Source organism: Epinephelus moara, chromosome 3 (assembly GCF_006386435.1).
Source record: "Epinephelus moara isolate mb chromosome 3, YSFRI_EMoa_1.0, whole genome shotgun sequence".
NCBI classification, from domain to species: domain Eukaryota; kingdom Metazoa; phylum Chordata; class Actinopteri; order Perciformes; family Serranidae; genus Epinephelus; species Epinephelus moara.
In genome coordinates this window covers 29538011-29557364 of record NC_065508.1, presented here as the reverse complement: position 1 = coordinate 29557364, position 19354 = coordinate 29538011, and the positions used below count along the sequence as shown (strand labels likewise).

Here is a 19354-nt window from a genome sequence, read left to right as displayed (position 1 = left end):
TGTTTAGTGACCTTGAATGACAGACTTGACTTGAGTTTACATGAATTTTGATGTTGAAATTACAGTCTGAAAATGGTAAATGGAGTAAATTCTACATAGCACAAACACAACGTCAGGTGTTGGCATGGAGCCTACTATCACTCACTGTTTATGCCACAATATTGTGTGCCACATTTATGTGTGATACAGTGTTATTAGTTTACTATTAATCAACTTACAAATTAATGACATGATACTCGCCATCTCTAACAATAGTACTTCAGTATTAGCATAGCCACTGATCTGAAGAACATCTCCATTTTCACAAATTAACACGTCACAGCAAACTCAGTATAACCTACTCTAAATTCACTGCACCACAGTCAGAGGAGTCTTAAATATGTACTGTGATTCACGCCTTCACGAACAGACACATTGTGTTAATTATGTCATACACGGCACTATAGTCAGGCTGTTAGAACGGCAACCTTCAGGTCCTCGACAAATGTTAGTAAAATCACACTATGACATTTCAAGACTGTTAGCAAAGCTACTAAGTTGCCAAACTGATTTTGACATGGCTCTACAGAGGTAGTGTGTGAGCTCTCCTACGAGCCACACCAGAAATAAATGAACATCTACACTAAACTGTGAGGCCAAGCAGGTAAGAGAGATAGAGGTGAAGAGAGACACACTGCACACTGCGCGACTGGCATACTCACTACGGGCCATACTGGTGGCAGCAATAGGGGGTGGGACCTCTGATGAAACTGAAAGATGGTGAAAACATGGTGAGAGGAGCAGGAGCTCTCCTCAACAAGAGCAACTCGGTGCTGGGTCACTTTTGTTTTTATACTCTCTTGGTGATAAGGAATTCCTCTGGAACATTCCTGTGGAACAGTATGTCTCCTCTTGTTTTTCAACCACTGTGGCCCAACAACACATACATTGCCTTCTTGCATTGCATCCTGTGTAACTGGAATGTCCATTTGAGCTGAGACATGTTAATTCAAACTTTGCAAGAGGAAGGGGGGAAGCTGGGACAACAGTGTTTTGGCTGACAGCAGGGCTCAGGTAGTTACTCTACGACATAACTGAAATACTTGTTATCATCATACTAATAGATACTTAGTTACAAAAACCCAAATCTAATACCACACACTAAAAAACACTGTTTAATTCCCATAAGGACTTATATTTTATGTTTAAACAGCTACAGAGAAGTCAGTGCCTGAGGCAGGCCGTTCTCATTCTGAAGTCATCAAATACCACCCCTTTGTCAATGACACAGATGCCAAAAGCCACCTTTTGCAGTGGTTTGGTATGCCGCAGGGCAGCCGTGTTACAAACTGAGGCTGCTCTGCCCTGTTACAATATGCTGCCGGTCAGCAGTTCATAACGTGGCCAGATAGCAACAGCGGTGGCCTTATGATACACCACTAGATGGTTACAGTTTAAAACACCAGTGGTAACGACGTAACGTAAGGAACTGGAATGTCCCTATAGGGTGGGCAGGTGGGGTGATGGATGGATCCAACAAACTCCAGACTTTAACCTGGGAGCCCAATGTTCGCTTTTTCCTAAACTACATGCTTTTGTTGCAGGGTTAGGGTTGTTGAATAAACCTAACCACCCACTTTTGTTGCCTAAACCTAACCATGAGCTTTTGTTGCCCAACCCTAACCATGTGCTTTTGTTGCCTAAACCTAACCACCCGCCTTTGTTGCTTAAACTTAACCACCCACTTTTGTTGCCTAAACCTAACTGTGTGCTAATGTTGCCTAAACCTAACCATGTGCTTTTGTTGCCTAAATCTAACCACCTGCCTTTGTTGCTTAAACTTAACCACCCACTTTTGTTGCCTAAACCTAACTGTGTGCTAATGTTGCCTTAACCTAACCATGTGCTTTTGTTGCCTAAACCTAACCACCCACTTTTGTTGCATAGACCTAACCACCCACGTTTGTTGCCTAAACCTAACGATGTGCTTTTGTTGCCTAAACCTAACCACCCGCTTTTGTCGCCTTAATCTAACCATGTGCTTTTGTTGCCTAAACCTAACCCTGTGCTTCTATTGACATTCTGCCAACAGTTGACACATGCTTTTGTTGCCTAAACCTAACCATGTGCTTTTGTTGCCCAAACCTAACCATGTGCTTTTGTTGCCCAAACCTAACCACCCACTTTTGTTGCCTAAACCTAACCATGTGCGTTTGTTGCCTAAACCTAACCACCCGCTTTTGTTGCATAAACCTAACCACCCACGTTTGTTGCCTAAACCTAAACATGTGCTTTTGTTGCCTAAACCTAACCCTGTGCTTCTATTGACATTCTGCCGTTGGTTGACACTTTCTTTTGTTGCCTAAACCTAGACATGTGCTTTTGTTGAGGTCCTGGCTTTGGTTGTGGCGTCCTGGATTGTCAACAGCAGATGGATACCTGGCGCATAATATGTAGACGTGAAGGTCCACTTTTAAAGCGGCAATATGTGATGACTTGGGATGAGAACGTGTTGCCTGAGGTGTTGAGAGCTACTGCCATTGCCTTTGACCAAGGCCTTGGCTTCAGAACAGGAAATGGTCCCCTGATGATGGACTTTGGCTGCCCACTGCTCCTTAATATTTAAAATGGGGGTAATGTTGAGAACAAATTTCCCCAAAGTACAGTGTATCACTTAAAACAGAATAGGTTCCCCTATAACTTTAGAGCTATTGCCTGTAGGCAATAAGGGAGCTTCACGTGGAAACAAAGCAAACTATTTCTGCAGTGCTTGTAAGACTTCAGTTGCTTGTTGAGCATCCTGTGCTGCCTTCTGATTTGTTCAGCAGTGAAAGTACAGCGTCCGCTTCCTTTCCTTTTGTACCTATGCCAACAGCCTTTTGTTTTGGTACTCGCAGTTTCGTTTACAGCAACAACTAGCAATTAGTTCTAACTTGTCAGATTTCTACAAAGTCTAGCCTACACTCTTCTGAAGCATAACACACTTACAAGCACCACACACACACTGTTATTCTCCTGAAACCAAAACAATGCCAAAGGTAATGTTTGGAAATGCTTATACATAACTCATTGGTCCAAATCTGAATGCTATACAGCAACAGAGAAGATGCAGCAGTAAGCATTTGCCCTGCCCAAAGAAAGCTGCAGCTCTTCACCACCTGCACCTTAACAGAAACGAGGAAGCTATTTACAGCCTTCCTTATTATGCATCCTGTTAACCTCTGAGACACTGTCATCAAGTCTAATGGCCAAATTACAATGCCAAAATAAAAGCACACCACAAGCACAAATTGGAATCCTAAAGATTTCAGGGAATTGAAGGCCTGAATATTTAAACCTTATGATTCCACATGGGGCAATTTATGTGCAAGGTCGCCCTGCTTTTAACATTAGTACTGGTAAATATTCTAATTCCATGTTAATTACCACATGATAATACAAGTGTTTCCTCTTTGTGGTCTCTGAAGACAGCATACCATCTTTAAAGACATGATCTAACACCCATTGGCTGAACTGCTGCAGTGCACAAGTACAATATACCTTATTCTAGGGAGACACCGAAAGAAAGTCTGAAAACTACGAGCAAGTAATACTAAAGAAGCAAGGGTAACACTAAGGACTGGGGTACAAAAAGCACACTTGCTATAGACTGTACTGTAACACTGTCATATCAGTCTATGACACTGCTAAACAAACCTGAAGCTTCATTAGAGTTACCGAATGGACTGCCCTCTGGAAAATTAGTAGAACAGGTAATGATATGAGTATCATTATGTGGGGAAACGAAGATTCCAGGTTTTGTGGGTTTGGATGATGACTTCTGTGGAATGTTTCATTCTTTAAAATTCAAAGCAATGTCCTAATACAGAGAGAATGGTCAAAGTAAAGCAAATAAATGCAGTGAAGATGGAATCATGAGGAAAATAAAGCAGACAAGACAGGAGAAAATGAAACTTACTTGTGAAAGAATACCCTGAGAGGTCCAGTGGAATACAGAACAGATGGAAAACCATGATGAGAAAACAATAAAACAAAAAGCAGAAACAAAGACAATGAAATGAGAAATATGAACAATGAAAGAGGACCACATTATCCTGCCACATCATTAACCCACTGTCACACTGCTACTGTGTCTTATTGGAATTTCTGTCTGCAACAAATCTTGCTTCCCTTTGTTGTACAGCTTAATATGACTGTGATAACACTTCTACTGTATTACCCTCGAAATTAGAAATGTGTCTTTTTAATGACCTTGTGCTAAAATGTGACTTTGGTCATGGCAGGGATTCAGTGTTCTCTTCTAAGATCCATTGGGTTTCTGAATGGCAATCACATGCTACTGTAATGTAATACAACACATTAAATGGGACCTATTATGCTTAGTTTTGGGTTCATGCTTGAATTTGGGTTTCTGCTATAACGCTACTAGGTGCCAGAACTCTGTTTTAGCGCCTGTCTCTTTAAACCCCCCTACTGAAAAAGCCATGTCAGCTATGACTGGTCAGCATCTCCAGCATGGATGTATAAAGAGACCTTTAGTGATTCTCAAAGTCAAGGAAGGATCCTTGAACGTCTGAATTTCAAGGAGGCTACGTCACTGAATCTCGCCAAAGGACTGTTCCAGCGTCACGGATCCTTTGAATTCTACCTGAGAACCGAGTCCTTCCTTCAGAGAATTTTCAAGGATGCATGTTTGTATCCTCAGCCACATTAAGTACCCTCAATTCTTCGAATTGAAGGCAGGGCCTCTTCAGTGACACACACACACCTGGGCAATTGCTAGCCTCTTCTAATATGTGTTCACCGAATGCTAGAAAGAAGTCTTGCTTAGTCTCTGTAGGACGAGACTTGGAAGAAGACATTCTACCAAGGGAGCATCCGTGATTTTGAGAAACACTGCTTGATACAGTGTTGGAGGTGGGACCCTGTTCATTCCTATGAAAGTTGCTCAGTGGTGCATGAAGCCAAGAACGTTCAACTGCAACGTATAAAGTGACCCGGATGATCAGTGCTGCTTTTGCATCACTGGGTCCATAGAGCAGGCACACTAAAGACTTCGGCCGACCGAACCAGCTACTTCTGGTTTAGTGCTCTGCTAAATGGAACAGGGAGAGAACTAGTTATTCTTGTGGCTCTTCTGGACTTTCCAAATGTTATTGTACTGAAAATATCAAATCCATTAAAAGTAAAATGAGTCATTTCACAGGGGTTGTGATGCTTGACATAATGTATCCACTGATTTAGAGATGTCTCCTTCCCATTGTAAGTCTATGGGAAAAAGTCTTTTTGGGCCCAGTGGCATCATAAAATTGTAATTTCACTGTTTGGCTGCTACGAAAATTGGCTTCAAAGCCCGGCGCACTTCCTGAGGGCCTGGTTTCAGGGTCTTCTGTATCCAGGTATCCCTGCACCATCATTACAGCTGAGGAATGACTATAACAGAGTACACTGGCACTTTTCTACCGTGAAAAATCTCCAATTAAAGCTTCTAAACCAAAATCTTCACAGCCGGACACGGTGCAGTAGGAATATGATTCAAAGTCAAAGTCATTGTTATTCAAATAACAATATTGGCAACAGAGGTTGCATGTAGCTACATGTAGCAGTGTAGGCTACGTACAGTAAAGTGCCTGGAGCAGATGACCCTGTAAAAAAAATCTGTCCCAGCTGATGTTATCATGTCTCCAAAGTATAAAAGAGCATTGGAAACAGAGGATTCAGAACAGTCTAAAGCCTGAGATTTATGCTCACAGACATTACTTTTCCATATTTTTACCTCGCTTAAATTTTTTTCCAGGTTAAATATGAACATCCAACATTGTTACAATTTGTTTATAAAACAGAAAATAAGGAAAAGCATAATAGGTCCGTTTATATGACAACAGCAAACAGTCTAAGCTAATTTCTACATGTCCTTTTTTGATTTAACTTCTGTAGCTAAATGTTTAACCTCAATCCCAAGTTTACACATCTGAAAAAAGAAATTCTAGTTAGACTAGTCTAACCTCAAATAATACATCAGACACTGATTTTTGCTGAGACATCTTGAAGTAGGACAACGACTCCCTCTTTAGGGAATCAGGCAAAATAAGGAGGATGCTGAGGAGGGCTTTTTCTACAGAAGCAGCAGGGTGATGAAGCACAGATGGAAGCGTGACACAGAGGCTGGTACAAACTAAAACAAAGATTTATTCATGACCTTGATTTGAAACGCTGACTGAGAAATAGGTCTGTTGCCTTCTAATTGCAGCCTGGATAAAGTCGCTCTGCAGTGGAGAGAAGGATTTAAGGATAATTCTGGTTTATCATGATTTGGGTCTTATTTTAGAAGTTTGGGTCATCATTTCTATCAGTAATAATCATCATGTAACCCACCAAAGAAACTGGGAACACAGTCTGACAGGACGAGAAACACAGATGAGTCAGACAATCCGAAAACAAAAACAAAATAAAATCATTAACCAGACTGTCCATTCTAAACAACCATAGTATTTTTCTCTGGCTTAGTTTTGACCCGCTGTGCTTACTATAGTTGAGCATGCATATCTCTTGTCCATATCTTGTCCAATTAGGGATTCTTACCAACATTTCTGTTGCAATCAATTTGGATTTGACCTCCGAATAAAAGGGTTTCGATCATCTGGCTAAACTGTTGTCTTGACTACAACATTTTTGATCATTTTACTGCTCATGTTTCCTGACTTTGTTCAATGTTGCTTTGTTCTTGGAAATTAGTTGGCAGATATAATGTCTTCATACCTCATACAAATGATAACTGACACCATGAAAATAATACCAAAGCTGCAATAAAGCAGAATTATCCTTGAAACTGCAAGTTTCTCACCTGTAATCAAACATTCGGAAAAAGACCTACAGTATGTAGCCTCCAATTATCATACTTATTGCTTTCAGGAAGTGAGGCTCTTTTCTCATGTTACAATGTGAAAAGTTACTCTATGATATCATGTGGTATTTTATGAAACACTTACTGCACTGCAATGTAAATCCAGCCGTTCTCATTCTGAAGTCGTCCGATACCGCCGCTTTGTCAGTGACACCTGACGCCAAAAGCCAACTTTCGCAGCTGTATGATATACCAGCAGGCGGCATCAGTTTGTAATTTGACCGGATGTAACCTTTCAGAGTGTAATGATATGCCGACGTTTGGCACTTGTCGCAGCAGTATATATCCGGACAGGCGATGTCAGTTCATAACCTGGCCAGATGGCAACAGTGGTGGCCGTATGATAAGAATGGGGTCGGGTAAAAATTCTGCCAGTAACAACGTAATTTAAGGACCTGGAAAGTCCCTATAGGGCAGGGAAGAGTGGTGGTGGATGGATCCAACAAACCACGGACTTTTACCCAGGAGCCTGGTGTTTGCTTCTTGTATGAATGTAGAGCCAAATCATGATGTTTTTGTAAACCTAACTACGTGCTTTTGTTGCCTAAAACTAACTATATACTTTTGTTGACATCCTGGCATTAGTGGCAGCATCCCGGAACATCAACGGCGGACGCAGGAAGATACCTAGTGTGTAATATGTAGACACGAAAGGCCACTGACAAAGCGGTGATATGTGACAACTTGGGATGAGAACATGTTGGTCAATCAGATGTTGGAGAAAACTGTTCTCCTCTGTATAGGAGGCACCCTCTCAGCTTCAGTATAAGAGCAATTTTTGGACTTCTTTATCAGGACAGTAATCTTGAACTGGTTCCATTCGAGAATTGTTTCTAAATTATCCAGTCCATTGGAATCATGTGTCTCCGAGCTTATCAATTCCTTTAAACGATGCCGGCATGGTTTTCTGACAGTTGCAAAAACTAATGACTTCAAACTCATGCTTCTAAACTGCTGGAAGCCTGCAACCAACAGGAGCCGGGAGAGAGGAAGAAACGGTTTAAAGTGTGGCTTCATTGAAAAAAAATGAAAAATGACAACAGTGCTGCTTGTAATGTCTGTAAAACGATAATTTCAAGTGAGGCTGAAAACATCAGCAATATGCTGAAACATCTGTCTACACAACACAGGCCTAAATTCCAGGAATGCCATGTATTTGACAATCAACGCAGTGTTACTGCTTCCAAACCGAGCAGCAGGTCGCTTACCGAGGGCAAATATCCTGTTGTAATTACATTAGCACCATGCAGACAGGTTTGATCTTTGACTAAGAAAACTGAAATGAAAACAAATGCTGTATAGATAGTCTCTTATTTCATCCATTTTAGAAAACCTGTGCAGGCCTATGTTTTTTCTACACAGAGGATTGATCAAGAATCAATGAAGAAATTGATAAAGACCCAAACTGATAGACGGAATCAATAATGGCACTGGTATCAGTGAAATCTTATCTTTCCGTCCCCACTTCTTTCGGCCCCTTTTATCATTCAATGAGAAAGCATTAGCTGACATGTTGTCGCATGTAATAAACACAAAATTGATGCATTTAATGTCAAGCCAGCGCGTTCTGATTGGTGATGACAGGTGTTGTGCACCTGCTATTTGCTGTTAGGATGCAGTCGATGCCATATGTCTAACACAGCTGTGATTTGACGCCAGATTATTCACCAAAAAGGACTTAAAAGGTGAGAACACGGAGGGTGACAGCAAGTCGCTCCAAAACATCCTGCAAACTGGTGTCAAAGCCGTGGTGGTTGACGATGAAATGTGACATGGTCAGAACTCCCCTCATCTGCCTGACAAGTAGGTGTTCTTGTATCTCCCTTGTTCCGTTAAGGTGACTCTTTCTACTTTCCCACAAACACAGCGAGATAGAAAATTCCCTCCGCCTCCAACATTTCATCATGCGCTGCCACTTCCTTCACGAAATATAAACAACCTTCAGTAGGGCTTGACCCCTGGCTGCTATATTAACAATGTGCGCCGTCACTGAACTATAAATACAGAGCTGACACTTCTTCACACTGAGGTATAAATCAGCCTTAGAAATGCACAAGTACTTTCCAGAAAGCTTTCACTAAATCACCTGAGTTGTGAGCTAAAAAGACAGAGCAATGCGAAATGGAAGGAGGCACGCTCTGCCTTCCCCGCTGCAAACATTCATGAGGACAGAGGCACATAATACTGCCCAGTGATAAAGACACACAGATTATGCTTTGCACAGTTAACACTATTAACCAAGTTGGATTATGAAGTGGCATTGTGAATCGTGGTTCCTTCTGGCCTGGCTGGAAAAAGACTGCACCGGGGGGCTTGGCTGGAGAATAGAGGAGAGTAGGGGTGAAAGCATCTGGGCTCAGCTAGACATGAGCAGGCGGTGGAGTGAGCAACAGCATTAGGTTCAAAGCAACGGGGTCAGAGGAGCGCTTACTGAGGGCAGGGACACGAGCAGCGAGGGCAGTACTTACGGACTGGCTCGGTCTTGAAAGTCCTGGCCGGGCTGCTCTCGCCTTCGCCCTTGCCGTTGATGGCTGACATCTTGACCTCATAGGTGGTCTCTGGCTTCAGGCCAACAATGGTGATCGTGGTCATGTCTGTTGGAGGCAAGTGGGTGTTAGTCCATGCAGGTGTACAGGGAACCAAGAATGAACAGAAAATAAAGGCACAATGTGTTGTTTGTTCTTTATGTGCGTGAGATGTAACAACATCTGTTATGGTTAACTGTGTGTGGAGGCTAAATTAAAGCTTAGCCATCTGTTATTCATGCAATATGTCAGTCTTTTGTGAGTAACTAGAGAACAATGCTTTGTTTGAAAAATGTAAACATAGGCCTTTTTAGGCATTTAACCAAAGATCTGATGCAGTCGTTTTTTCCTTGGGAAGACAGTCTGTGATAGGTCCACATAAGTAAATATAGATTTTCTTTCTGAAACTCACTGGAACAAAAACTGATGAATCTCACAAAGATGTTATTTTGTTTCAGTTATTGCTGACTTGTGGTGGTTGTCACATATTTCACTTTTTCTCTGGCATTTCTTTTTGCCTTTCCCTGTTCCATTGATTCTGCCATATTAGATGGCTGTTGATATTCATTTGTATCGTTACTCTCTGTAGAACTCAAGTGGACTAGGAACCATTTTGTGGTAATTAATGGAGTATTACAATTTTCTGGTTTTGCTTTTTGTCTTCTGTTTGTTTACAGACTGAATCAGCTTGACATCATCCTACCAACAACAATCACTTCCAGGTAGACAGTCAGGATTTTATTTCGATAGCAGAGATATGTGAAATTGGCAAACTTGTTTATTTCATTTGTCATTTTTAAATTTAACTGTAATGTTTAAAGAGATAAAGTTAAACACTTTAGTGTGACCTATCTGATGTTTCTGCTGTGCTTATTTTATGTACTGTGCTGCTTTGCTATCTTCTTTGATAAACTGAGTCTACTGATACGGAGACTAAATGCTCTTTTTACCCTCTTTCCTTAAAAATACCTATAACATCAATCAGACTTTTTGCTGCTCTTTTTATATCGAGCACTTTGACACTACAGCAAACACATCTCATCATTAAAATAAGACAACAAATTACTCTATCTGTCACAGCCACACATACAAATAAAACTGACACAATAAGAACTGAATCAAACGTTTTTTAAAGATCTGATTGTTGCAGCCGATCCTTCGGCCATTTGAAACGATTTGGATTCTTCAGCATTGGTTTGGAAACACAAACAGACTCTGAAGAGTTCATTGGAGGTACTGTTGTTGACCAGGCTGCAGCAAAATGTATTTTAGCCACCTAAAAATATCATTATCAGTGTAAGTGTGCGTTATATTTGAATACTTTTACTCTGTTTAAACCTATACACTAACCAATATAGAGGCTGTATCATATCGTATCGTCTCGTATCGCATTGTATCGTATCGTATATCAGCAACTCCTGTGTTTTGCTAAGTAAAATTACTCTTTTTGACAGTATAGTCTAGTGGCTTATGTATTTCCTGTTAATCCTGTTTTCAAATGCATACTGTTGTATACTATCTCACTTTCCACTGAAAAAAAATAACTATAAGAAACTGAAAAAAAAATAAAATAATTTAATTTGGTAATTAACTCTCAGATGCCTATTATCTTTTTCTTTCTTTATTTGGACACCAATTAGCACCAGCATACGCATCAGCTATTCTTCCTGGGGTCAACACAGTCATACACACTTAAACATAATATCACAGATAACAAAACAGCTAATCTTGTCAGTTTAACATTAGACACAACAAAGAGACAAAATTGTCATCCCTATAACTCAAATTAAGCAAAACACAGAATTATAACTCAATCACAGTTCCAAGGAATCCATAGCAAACTTTTTGATCTTCATACTTATCATAAGTAATTTTCAATAAACAGAAATCCCTGCCTGACTGACCTTGAATTATGTTTTTATCCATCCTCTGCTTTCACATATTTAATGTCAAGAAAAAAGCGTATTTACAAAACACACAACTCATTATCGTCCTGGGATGATCTCTACTTTCACCCAGGTTTATTTTTAATTCTCACGACAATCTCATGATTAACAAACATATGCGCTGGCAATGGATTTCACTTGTCCATGGCCCTGTACATGCCTGTTTTCTGTATCATGCTAGGTTTTAGCATTAGGTAGGACAAACTTCTTTTCTGTTACATGTCGTGTCTGATAATTGTGTTGAGCAAACGGCAAGAATAGCCCATCAGATGATATCTTAGGTGATCGTATCATCAGTATAAAACTGAACAAACCATACATGTCTTTTACATCACTGCAATGCATAGCATGCTACTTTATTTCAACTGTACTCTAATGTAGCTTGATCCAAATTACCGTTTTGATATATTGTAGTGTACATGTTGATCTCACCTGGAAACACAGGACTGTACTTCCTTTACCTTAGGTAATGTGATCATTATCTATTTCCCCTGCATTAGAGGTCACTCATAAATCCAGAGCAGGCAGTAGCTGCAAGCTTTGAGGTTTCATGATTACACTGCACGTGCAGCATGACATCACAGACAGACTGGAAAGTACTGGAATATAACTTGATTATTCATGGAGACTCAATCACCAGTGTGAGACAGAGACAGATTGTCCGGATTGTGGCCAATAGAATATCTGCCTGTAATGGCCATTGAGCACAGGGGCTAAGCAGTCCAGCATAATGAGGGGCTAATGCCAAGAAAAGGGCAAGTTCTAATCACAGCAGGGTTCTGTGGTTTATGATTAGTGGTTTATGTAGAAGAAAAACAAGATAAATTGTAACACAAAGGGGGTCACGTGTAGTAGACTGAAAACAATTAGGCAAACCTGCTTCTGTAATCTTTAATGCAATTTGTATGGATAAAATCAATTAACCAGTAATCACCTGACAAGAAAGCATTTTTATAACTTCAATTGTATGTGTGAAGAATTCCTTAAAGTGCAGAATTGTTGTTTTTCTGGAGGGTAACATTTTGCAAAATTAAAATGTACTACACTGTTTTCATCATTGGTGACACATTGGTGTAGTGGTTAGTATTGTCATCTCACAGCAAGAGGGCTCCCATTTTGGACCCAGGGTGGAGGAGCCCCTCTGTGTGGAGTTTGTATGTTTTCCCCATGTCAGCGTGAGTTTTCTCCAGGTACTCCGGTTTCCATTCACAGTTCAAAGACATGCAGATTAATTGGTGACTCTAAATTGTCCGTAGGTGTGAATGTGAGTGTGAATGGTTGTCTGTCTCTGTAGCCCTGTTTCCACCGAGCAGTACGGCACAGTCCAGTTCAGTACATGTTTTTTCCGTTTCTACTGTATAAGTTATGGATGGTACCAACAGAACCGTTCCTTACCGTCTTCATGTTTGGTCTCCCCTCTGTTGGGGTACCTAGCACACAGATCTGGTACTAAAAGGTGGAGCTGTGAACACTGCAGTCTGATTGGTCAGTAGAGGACAGTCACTCTGCTCAGGGCTGAGTTGTGTCTGGTTTTGAGGCTCATGTAACCACTGTTCATACTGTGGAGCGTCGTTCCTGTGGGCTGCAGCAACACTAAACCCCTGAGCTTGCCTGAGAAGGACTAAATGCACAAAGCTGCTATTTTTAAATATCCCATGGAGAGAGACTCTCACTGCAGCCTGTTCTATTTTGTTCTGAAAATCTCGGTGTGCAGCCTCGTTCTGTGGACGATAAACCAGGTGCAGACTTCCATCTGTGTCACCGCTGATGAGGAAATACAGCGAGTGCTGGACGGAGCAGTGAGTGACAACAACCCCGCCCACATTTAAGAGGACTGTTTGCAGTGGAAACACTAGGGTCTAGGTACCATGTCTGAAGGGTTACTTTTGGTTCCAAAGGTACTGTACTGACCCCTTAACAAGATAAGCAGTTACTGAATATAAATGAATGTAATTATCATGTAAGCAAACAGGGTTTCAATCAGGATAAACACAGAGATGTGTTTCTTGACTTTTGTCTTAAAAAGCCACTTGGCTAGTATCTCACCCTTTAACACAAAGTATGGTCATTTCATGGCCGAGAATGAATCTAGGCGCTGATGCAAAACGGCTGAGATTTTTTTCCTGTTACAGTGACTCATAGAAAATTCTGAATGTGATTCACATTTACGTCTCAATGAGAGTGACTTTCAGAATGAAACATGCATAAGTGAGTGCTGGGGGAAACTGTATGAATACAGCTAAAAAGCATAAGGCCAAATTAATTCACAACTGAGCTTTTAGCACCACCAGCATCAGTAAAACTGATGCTGCTGCAGAAACCATTCATGTTCAGATGAGATTTCCAGCTGCCCTGGAGTAATTTACCAATGATTTCCACATGCTGGTTTCCTCGGCTTTTCTAAAAGGTTATCTTCTCCACAAATCATAACAGTTGTTACAAATTGGACAGACTTTGGTGTGTGTTAATCACGGTGTTGCTACAGTCAGTGCATGCTTACTGCAGCATCCAGGACAGTATATTGATGTCTGAGAAAATCAATCTTTGAAGGTATACAGGAAACATATAGCATAAATTATCTGGCCTATTGTGTTCCTCAGCTGATTATTTGCTAAGGTTCTGAGCTATATTTAAAAATACAGCACTTACATCACATTTTATTGACACAAACACAAATAAAACCTCATGGCTCTGTTTAATTCTTCAAATTTAACCCTGATACATGAAACATATTTGTGCCTTGTGTTTGTCTGTGTGGATTCTGACACCTTTGCAACAATTAGAGGATAAGCCTGGAAATATTTTTTTATTTTTGTCAACAAATCCCATGAAAAAAATTATTCGCTCCAGCTGACAGTTATTGTTGATGTAGGCAAAGCCTGATATATCTTATTCCACTGTGCCATACAACTCAATTGTTGTCCAAAAATCTATTATAAACACATCAATGAGGTACATGAGTGGCATGTTGCTTCATTACTGTGAACACGCTGACTATAATTTAATTTGAGTCAATCCCACGCACACCTTCCTGCTGTCGAAAATAGCCTCCAACAAATGCACTCTCTATTCTATCCCCGTTTGAATAACATTTGCTAAAAATCAAAGTGCCTAGCTTTTTGAAGAAATCATTTTGCCAGTTAAAAAAATAAACTATATATTTGTGACCAGTTTTGAAAGAGTAACATTTTCAGTAAGGCCACAAAGCTGTCTGGAAAGGCAAGATTAGATAAGATAAAACTTTATTTATCCTGAGGGGAGTTGCTCAAGTATTGAGTCAGAGAGCACTGAGAGATGGACCAACACATTGTTGAGTTTGTTCTTTTAGGGGATTTGTTAACGATAAGAAAACATAGGGTAACACTTCATATTAAAGTACACACATTCACCATTAACCAGTTGCTTATTAGCATGCATACTGGCTTTTTATTTTTATATTAAAACACTTATTAAAGGGACAGTTCAGATTTTTTGAAGTGGGGTTGTATGGGTACTTATCCTTAGCCAGTATATAACATACAGTAGATGTTCGTCAGCGCCCTCCTGTTTTGAAGGAGCAGGCTGGAGTCTGACTTGGAAGCTAAGCAATCTACTGCTGTGAAGGGGTCCGCAACAAAACGCATTTTAGCTGCCTAAAAAAACAATCAATATCAGTTTAAGTGTTTGCTGTATTGAGTATTTTCAGTCCTTTACCTTAATGTCAGACAGTGATTTCCACTGAGAAAATGAAGCAGTAAATCGCTCTCTTTAAAGCCAGACTCCATCAAGAAAAACAGTGATTTAATATTGCTAAACAAAGGAGCTGCTGGTTGACTGCTGCCTCGTTCAGTTATTTTGTTTGTGTTGTTGTGGGATTTTGGGGTTAAAAGGGTTAGTTCAGATTCACCAAAGTCACATTTTTTCTATGTAATACGCTGATTATTGACAAATATGTCATACAATCCCACTTCAAAAAAAATCTGATCTATCCCTTTAGTGCCTTATTCTGCATGACCATACCCAGTAACCACTAGACCATTAACTACATCAGTTTAACATCAATAACCTTCTAATTACCACATATTGTCATATATTTTGTATGTATGTAATCAATCCTCTCCGACCTGATTGAGAGGGGTCTGTTAATTGCAATAGCTGTGTGTGGTAATGGATTTACTCAGTGTGAAGAGGAGCCAACTTCAGAATGGAGCCTGTGTGGGTTAATAAGTGTCAAACTACTAGTGGATCAGTTATGAGGAAGACCTCGCTTTATAATGGGAAACATTTTCTGAGTTAAGAGAGATTTCATTTAGAGTTTTAGAGTTAACATTTGTAGTTTTGTGTTTTGTTACATGAGAATAGCTCATTTTTATCAAGTGTTTTTAAGGGAGAATGAGGTCATGATCACACAGAAAGTGTTTTGCACCACGCTAACATTTTTTTAAAGAAATCGGAGGCCACTAGTAAAAAAAAATCTTTCTGCACCTTTTTATTGTTGCCAGGCAACCACCCCATTACATCCTTATATTACCCTTCCTGTGTAATCAATCTAGCGTTCACTGAAATTAGTGTCTAGGTCCTAAAATGTTGAGGCAGAGGGTACTGTCTGTAGCTCTGGATGAGGGTGAGAGGCTGTCAGCTAGGGTTGGGTCGGTTCTCGGTAATACCAGTTCGGTTCGGTACTCCGTCTTGGACCGGGTGTTTTGTTTTTTTGAGACTGACTGGACCGCATACATCATTTTACAGCCTGTGTCTGCCTCTTCGCTAAGCGCACATCGAGCAGGAGAGAGAGGGGGGTGGGGGTGGGGCAGGGACTGAGCTAGGGGGTGTGAGTGCGCATGCGCTGAGGCCTCTACTGTAGCCTGGGGAGTCGATAATGGCGGACAATTTAGTCTCGAAGAAATCAAAGAATGCGCCAATATGGCAACACTTTGGCTTTGAGCCAGACGAAGGAGGCAACCCTTGTTTGCACTGATTGAGTAAGCCAAACCTGCAAATTTATTTGTCGTTGTTTTTTATTTTAAATGAGTCAACTGCGCCCCCAAGTTGCGAAAATCTGGTATTACCGACTTGATGCGGTTTTTCACAAAAACCTGGGCTTTTTTTTTTTTTCTCATACTGACCCAACCCTACTATCATCAGATAAACAGAGATCTGTGTGGGTACATGAAACCCTAAATAAGAGGCTGGATCATGGGGAGTACCACCAGTTGGTCCAGGAGCTTCTCCTCCATCATGGACGTTCCCAGGCATATTTTAGGATCACTCAGGGGCAGTTTGACAACCTGCTGTCTATCATCAGGCCGTATAGCTCTGGGTATCCAGCAACTACTACCACCAGTTTCTCCAACTGTAAACTTGTTGTCATGACCACCACAGAGGGCCGGCCTCTCAAATCATCCAATTGTACAATGGGAAAAAAACGTGACGGAAAAACGAGATGATGAAGAGCACTCCGGCAAAAAACGCCAGGCGCCTAGAGCGCAGAAACGTGAGGCACGTCGCAACGCAAAAACAGTGAGCAAAAAGCTTCATTCTCATTAAAAACAATTACAAAAAGGGGCCTCCAGCTGCTAAAACACTTTCTGTGTGGCCAGGGCCTGACTCTTTTTGTGGTACTACCACCTTATAAGGCTTACACTGAGCAAAGCCTATTGAGATTGTGATTCATGTACAACAACCTCCTTACTTACTTTTAATAAGCAGTAATAAGGAGGTTATTGATGGAAAACTCTTTATGTGTATGGCACAGCAGTTGTAGAATGTGGTCATTAGGGGTGGGAATCTCTAGGCACCTCACGACAATTCTGATTCCGAGGGCAACAATTTCGATTATAAAACGATTCTCGATTCTAAAACGAGCTAATATGAAAATTTACACTAGATATTGAAAAACATTTTTGTAATAAAGCTGGGAATACATATCCGGTGCATACAAACTGTAGGCCTATTACTTACTGTGGTTGAGATGACTAACTGTTTCACTCCACCAGTTTCCTCAGGTCCATCCTCCTCATCCACAAATCTCAACGGGACTCTCCTGTCCCTCGTCAGACCTCCTCGACATTTCTCCTCCAGCATTTACAAAACTCTAACTGACTATAACTATCTATGAACTATAAAAACACCAACTATTGCAAAAAAGACGAATGATGGCAATACTACGAACTATGGTGAAAACACGACGAAAACACGGCAAAAACACCCAAAAACACGGCATAAAAAAACTCAAAAACTCTCAAAAAACCACAAATACTATTATTTACAACACTAAATGTTATTTACAAAGAAAACGCCACCCAAACTCCACTAAAACTCACCAAAACTCCGCTAAAACACCGCTAAATCACTCCACTAAAACTCACCAAAACTCCGCTAAAACACCGCTAAATCACTCCAACGCGCACTCTCCTCGTCAGCTGTCACTCTCCTCCTGCTGTGCTCACTTCCCTCCCCTCCTCCACAGGTAATCGTCACTACCGTATATCACTGAAAAGCTCCGCTTCTCAGCTTTCAGAATCCGTAGGAATTACGTCGATAGCGTGAATGGTCGAGGAGTTACGGTAATTTGAAAAATAAATCTAAAAATAAAATTAAAATCGATTATGAGTTTTCCAGATCGATGCTCACATCGTTCAAGACAGAATCTCGATGCATCTAAAAATCGATTTTTTTCCCCCACCCCTAGTAGTCATATAGGATAAGGCATTAATACGTGCTTTATACTGCTTTAAAATGAATGATAAAGGGCTAATATGCTGCTAATATGCATGCTAATAAGCAACTAGTTACAGGCGTACATATTAATATAAAGTGTAACCAAATATAGCAGAGTAAGAGTCACACAAATGGCACAATAGCAATTAATTCATTACTTTACACATTCCTGTTTTAAGGACAGGGCAACAAGCCTTCTGCCATTATGATGCAGCAGGGATGGGTATGTTTAATCTATTTGCATCATAAATTTAGCGACAATGTATTAATGTACCCTACAGACCATATATGAAACAGGCAAACAAAGATATCTGATGCATAAAACTTAAAATATGAAGAGTTAATAGCCAGATCAACAGGGTGCAGTAGAAAGCAAAGCAGGTGTACTTTGACTTGTACCTTCGTGTAAGTGCACACTGCAGCTGTAGTCAGTCATATATGGAGCCACAGTGATGGGTGTGGTATTTATATCTGGCAGTACTGCTTTCAAACATGTGATGGCAGCCCTGGTTCACAATACTGTGAGACACTTTCAACTCTATATCCTTTTTATTGACACATTTTAGCCACTTGATAATTCTTTATCAGTCACAAATTTCTCAAGTCCTCCCTGGTGTAAGATGTAGCTTAATGTTGTAGCTTTAATACCTATTAGTAATCCAGATTTGCCGTATTAGTACTACATATATACTATAACAAATGTATGCATGCGCAGTCCAAACACACATGGTGCATTCAGTGTATGTGTGCTTTGGAAAGGTTTGGGTGTGTGGGGTGGTTGATGTGGTTGAATGAGATATTTTTGGTAACATTTACAGTTGTTGTGTGGGTGTTTTGTTTTGTGCATGACAGGCGGCTCTTGGGCCTTGAGTTGACAGTGGAGGCTGTCAGCCACTGACTGATACGTCCCATGTGGCAGACAAGAAGAGAACCATCCAGATTTGTAAGAGCCACAAACCCTCAGTGGGACGGGGATATTATCTGGGGCCTGTCAGTGTGTGAGCTGACTGTCATTTAGGCTACGCTGTGTTCCACCTCTCCTCCTGACATCAGCTACTGTCATGTTTGGATTAACTGTTGTTGCTAGCACAAGTGTTTTCTGCGGCTTTGACCCATATTTCCTTCATGTGGGAGATGCACTCTAAATAAACAGACTCTAAGATAATAAAAACAATGATAATTATGATGTTTTTTTTGCTTGTATGCCTACAAGTTTTCAACATACAGTCAATATCTGTATATGAATGGATGGAGTTGACAGTTGGTGTTTTAGGAACGTATGGACCATGTTTATGGAGAAAAGA

The 19354-nt window shown here is 40.6% G+C and overlaps 1 protein-coding gene across 8 annotated transcripts in view; it reads right to left on the bottom strand.

The window, feature by feature from the left end:
• The window catches only part of ncam1a (neural cell adhesion molecule 1a), a 415597-nt gene that overhangs the window by 63824 nt on the left and 332419 nt on the right, over positions 1-19354 (bottom strand). For 3 of the 8 annotated variants that reach the window (XM_050040213.1, XM_050040220.1, XM_050040218.1), the window contains exons 13-15: positions 9352-9477; positions 3938-3952; positions 702-749 (exon numbers count right to left, since the gene is read on the bottom strand). In XM_050040213.1, coding sequence (XP_049896170.1) covers positions 702-749; positions 3938-3952; positions 9352-9477 — 189 coding nt within the window. The remainder of the gene's footprint in view (positions 1-701; positions 750-3937; positions 3953-9351; positions 9478-19354) is intronic. The other 5 variants (XM_050040217.1, XM_050040216.1, XM_050040219.1 and 2 more) reach the window with 2 other exon arrangements.